Source organism: Cyprinodon variegatus, unplaced genomic scaffold (genome assembly GCF_000732505.1).
Source record: "Cyprinodon variegatus isolate N-32 unplaced genomic scaffold, C_variegatus-1.0 Scaffold1992, whole genome shotgun sequence".
In the NCBI taxonomy this organism is placed as follows: Eukaryota; Metazoa; Chordata; class Actinopteri; order Cyprinodontiformes; family Cyprinodontidae; genus Cyprinodon; species Cyprinodon variegatus.
Window position 1 is genome coordinate 31,850 of NW_015152445.1, and position 4,960 is coordinate 36,809.

General features: G+C 45.4%; 1 protein-coding gene across 2 annotated transcripts in view; it reads right to left on the reverse strand.

Annotated features, from left to right (window-relative positions):
* Window positions 1-297: 297 nt before the first annotated feature.
* The window catches only part of apbb3 (amyloid beta (A4) precursor protein-binding, family B, member 3), a 19,037-nt gene continuing 14,374 nt past the window's right edge, over window positions 298-4,960 (reverse strand). The window contains exons 7-13 of one of the 2 annotated variants that reach the window (XM_015405100.1): window positions 4,550-4,555; window positions 4,310-4,424; window positions 2,381-2,462; window positions 2,212-2,295; window positions 1,893-2,008; window positions 1,638-1,817; window positions 298-1,238 (exon numbers count right to left, since the gene is read on the reverse strand). In XM_015405100.1, the coding sequence (XP_015260586.1) occupies window positions 990-1,238; window positions 1,638-1,817; window positions 1,893-2,008; window positions 2,212-2,295; window positions 2,381-2,462; window positions 4,310-4,424; window positions 4,550-4,555 (832 nt within the window). In that variant the 3' untranslated portion in view covers window positions 298-989. The remainder of the gene's footprint in view (window positions 1,239-1,637; window positions 1,818-1,892; window positions 2,009-2,211; window positions 2,296-2,380; window positions 2,463-4,309; window positions 4,425-4,549; window positions 4,556-4,960) is intronic. The other variant, XM_015405101.1, reaches the window with a different exon arrangement.

A 4,960-nucleotide genomic window follows, 5' to 3' on the forward strand; every position in this document is an offset into this window, starting at 1 on the left:
ATGTTTTTGTTGGAGTTTTCAAGGAAAAATAGAGAACTGCAGCTGGTTGTGTCCAATGAGGAGGAGTAGCTGGTGTCACATGATTGGCTGCATGTCCTCTATAAGCCCTCTGGTTGTCGTATTTAAATCGGATTTCTTCTGCGGACCTGCCTCATGTTCTCTTCCTTTGCTTCCTATGTTGAATGTTACCCCTGTGCTCCAATATCTGTAATTAATAAATAAGTAAAAAAAAAAAAAAAGATTAACAAAAAAGAAGCAGACATAAACTGCTCCAGGAGCAGAGTGATGGACTTTTTTTTTATTTTATTCAGGTTATTTTATACATGACATCATTAAATGTTTCTGGGCTAAACTGGTTGATCTTAGCTACAGACAAAACAAGCCTCTACAGCTTATAACTTTCTGAAACCTAAAAACAGACTAAACCTGCAAAACCTTCAACCATCCAGGAGAAAAAACAGCTTTTTCTATGGTTATGTCAGCCGCCCTAATGGTGCCATAACTTCAGGCTAATTCCTGCCCCCTGGTGGTCAGAAGCCCTCACTGCTACTTTTAGCTGTATGACTGAGTCTAAGGTCCAACTCCAGTTGAAGCATGGGCAAACATACAAACTAAATCTGTTCTGCTCTAATTCCTCATTTCTGCATTTTAAGATCATTTCAGGAAAATCAGATGCAGAAATCCTTCTGATTCCTGATCACTTCACCAAAAGGTTCATAGTTGTTTTTGTCAAGGAGAGGTTTTTTTAATTCACATTTCAAACCTGAAGACCCTGAGTCAGTTCAGTTTATGTTCTTTCTACAGTTTGGTTTGCTCTATAAGGGAAGAAGTGCAGGAATCAATGGTTCTGATTGGTCAGACATCTGCAGACATTCATCAAGTAGCTGCTCCTCTGGTGGACCTAGCCCCAGAGTTTCAGCCGGTTTAGATGCTGGCCTGGGGATTTCAGTCCAGTTTAACGACAGCATCCAGCGGCCCTGCCCCCATCACTATGAGGTGGCAGTTTGTTTGTTGCGGAACGTCTCAAAGAATGCCATCATCCCTTTCCTGACATTGTTGCTGCCGCCCTTGGTTGCACTCATCAGGCTGGAGCTGCTGCTTCTGATGTGATGCGATGAGAGTGGCGGAAAGGCGGCTCCATCCATCGAGTTTGCTCGTTTCACCTTTGATGGAGTCACACGCCATGATTTGGTTCTAGGAGGTGGAGTCTGAGCCACCAGACACTTCTGGTACTGGACCTGATGGAAGGAAACAAATGGTGAGCCGGCAGTAGTGGGCAGCAACACCATGGCCTAAAAACGCTTGAATATCACATAGTTTATGACAGTTAGAAGCTGAGTACTGAGAACACATAGATCCTATCACTGGACAAAACTAAATATACTGGTGTTGGGGACGGCAGACGGAGGCCGTTCATAAGAGACTGGCCCAAACCCCTACCCAGTCATTCAAACTGAGGATGGAGAGACAGGAAGCAGACACAAAAAGAAGGCCAATCTAGCTGCTGTTTTCTGTCATTCTTTGGTGAAACATGTTATTTCAAAAGAGATTTCAAATGTACAAAATCAACAGTTTAACGTGGATGGTACAAAGCACCAGTCGTGTCATGATTCCCTGTAAAGGCTTACTCTATTTACCATGCAGGCAGCCTGGACAGCCTCGGAGATGATCCCTGCATCCGGTTCGCACCAGAACACGTGACACTCAAACTGCTGTGTGCCGGCATCAACAATCACGGCGAAGGTGCGGCTGTCGTGCCCGACACCCAGAAAGGTGAGGAAACGTACCTGACACTCCCAGAGGGGCTGGTCTCCAGCCTGCCAGGAAGATGTAACAGTTAGTCACAGTTGAAGGAGGTTTTACCTGAGCTCCAGCAATGATGAGGATGGTACCTCCCCCTTCCACAGAGAAAGAACTTTGTCGTTGATGTGAATCACTGTTGGCTCCCAGTCATCCCGGTCTGTAGAGTTCATAATGCTCTCGATGGCTCTGTTCAAAACCTCCATCCCTGTGAAAAAGCAAGCAGACCAGTTCATAAGTTACAGAACCTCCCGTCTGTCAGAACACTGTCTACTGGGTCTGAGGAGTTGCTTGTTCAAATATTTTTTCTTCATTTTGTTTATCTAGAAACTAAGGCAAAGACATAGAGAACATAGGGGAGCCCTCTGACTGTCCAAGGATTAACTTCAGGGTACCAGGTGTCTCTCATACCCATAGCTCTGGACACTGGAAGGTTTCCGATGTACTGCACCTCAAATTTCTGGACCTGCTGCCGCACTGCCTCTAAAAACTCCACTGAAAGGACAGATGATTAATACAGAGCTGAGAACAGATGAGATGAGATTAGATTAGATGATGAGTGCCTCAGCAGGTGCGTCACCTTGTCTGGGTAGGTCTTCAGGTGAGATACTCTCCATGGTGAGAGAGCGTGAAGGCCTCATCACGGATTTCTCTGAGATCATCTACGTGGAAAAAAAGGTTTCAGTCAGAACCCAACTGACGGTATCAACACTGAAGTCTGGAGGAGAATGAAGTTCTTATAATGTTCAGTGAGGTCAGGAGAAAAACTGAGTCCACCCCATGACCTAGCAGAGGTGCCCTCCCTCAGAAACCTTCAGCATTGGGGCCTCCTTACATTCCTGTCGGGCACAAAGGAGCTGTAAGGAATCTCACTTGCCTTTACCAGACTTTTACGCTCAGCTCTGACTCTCTTCACTTTGGACTCTTGATTACTGTGGTTGTCCTAGGTCTACTCAATGACAGCTCATAACAATCATCATCATCATCATCCTTCCTTTACCATACTCCAGAGCTCAGCTATATGGAAGATTTGTCCTACCAAAAACAAAGAGCACACATTTTCTTTTTGAGAGCAGGATTTCATCTAGTTGCATTTAAAACTTGTAATCCTCACATTCAAAACTTCTGCTTTCTCTCAAATCTCTTCCCTTCTCCATCAAATCTTTGTTACTGCTCTCAGGTCGGATGTTTCTAGCACAGATATTCTCTCCTCCCCTTGTCCTCGGGCCCAAAGGAGTCTCTACTCAAGTCAGAGATACCCTCGCAAACCTGTCAGCTCTACTTGTGGACTTTCTTACCTCCCTCTCTCACACTCAGACTGAAGTCGGATCACCGCCCAGCAAACTTTCCAGCCAATAAAAGGACAGCCTCAAAGAGGGTGCACTTGTTTTTTCTACTGAATTTGACCTTTAGCCAGCTAACCTGTAAAGCTGCTATGCCCTGCTCCGGCAAAGTTGATTTTCATGAACGCTGATTTACAAGCTTTTGCTGAACTGCAATCATCAGAATCAGCTGTGCTAAAGCATTTAGACCTCCAAAACCTGCAGGATAGCTGCCCTCGAGGACCGACTTTGAGCATTCCTGCTGTAGAGTCTGGGTTGGAGCTCTTGTTTTTTTGCTCATTTAACTCATTTAATTCTGACCTCTGACTGAATCTTCTGGGAAGTCCACTTCTGAATGATGTCTGAGATGTTCTCGTCTCTGGATAACTCTTTCTCTCTGCTGAATGATGAACGTAAGATGGTCTGGACTTACCTTATAACCCTACCTACATTGTTAGACCCCTACAATTGCTGAGGCCTTTTTACTCTAGCACTGTTCTTACCCACCTAGATGCGGTAGAGCAGAAGTCTTCAATTCACCATTTCTCTGATTCGACACACCTGCATTAAATGTCTAAATTACCTTCTCTGTCTGGATTCAGCACCGCAGTCTGCAGGTCCTTTCCTACCCTGGACATAGTTTTAGTTTTGACCTCATGAAAGGTAAAGAAAACTCCCACATTTTCCCGTATTCTGAAAAATTCTCCACAGTCATGATAATGGCATTATTGTGTCCAGGTGTGTGGAGGCAGAGACACAGATTAAATGTGCAGGACACTGGAACTGGATAGATAGACCAGTGGTTCTCAATCCTGGTCCTTCAGTACCACTGTCCTGCAAGTGTTAGGTGTCTCTTTGGTGCCACACACCTGACTTAAATGAAGGGATGTTTAAAAGGCTTCTGCAGCACATGATGGCTGCAAAGAAGGTCATGGAATAATTTTAATCAGGCGTGCTGCAACAGAGATATCTAAAACACACAGAGCAGTGGTATTTGAGGACCAGGCTTGACAACCACTGCATCAAGCTGCCACAGCTACTGCTATTATTGAGGAGCTCCAGGGTCTATATCTAAGCTGGAGGCAGCAGCTGCGATGGACTTCGTTTTTACAATGGCTTGAGGTCTCATCCCAGTCAGTTCTACTAGAACAGAAGAAGGTTTACTGTGAGTGTTTGGAGGCTCCCACCTTTGAGCACATCTCGTGGAGAGCTGATGCGATTGCTTTGGCTGGAGCGTTACACCGAAACACATGACACTTCAGAACACAGCTGTCCTTATCTCCAGCCACAAAGGCAAAGTCCCTGAAAGCACCACAAACACAAAAAAGAGCTTGATCAACCAGAGAAGGTGATGATCAGAGGACCAAGTCCATAAATGACCCTGACTTTTAGTTGTGTGCCAACAGTGTGAGTGTAGAGGGGTTTACCTGTCCCTGCACAGGTAAGGGTGGGCGTGGCAGAGAAACAGAGAGCGACAGCGTTAGAGTGGGAGGGGAAAACATAGAGGTGAGCTTGATTTAACTTCTCAACATGCGGGATCTATAAAGCAGGAGAGAGAACAGCTTAGCGCAAAGACTGGGAAAAACACATTTCAGAGACCAAATCTCTGTTGAAACAGCATCAGGTATGTCTCATGTTGGCAGGTGAAACATGTATGGTGGCATCTCAGAGCACAACTCTGAAGCTGGAAGAATGGTCAGACTGGTTTCTGTTTCACTGCTGAAAGACTGGTGATCCCGGACAGGAAGATGAATCAGGAAATCTAAAGAAAACTGAGCACATCAAGCTCTCTGAAAACACTGACAGCCGCACAGGACAGCCAGTAGGGGGAGCAAACA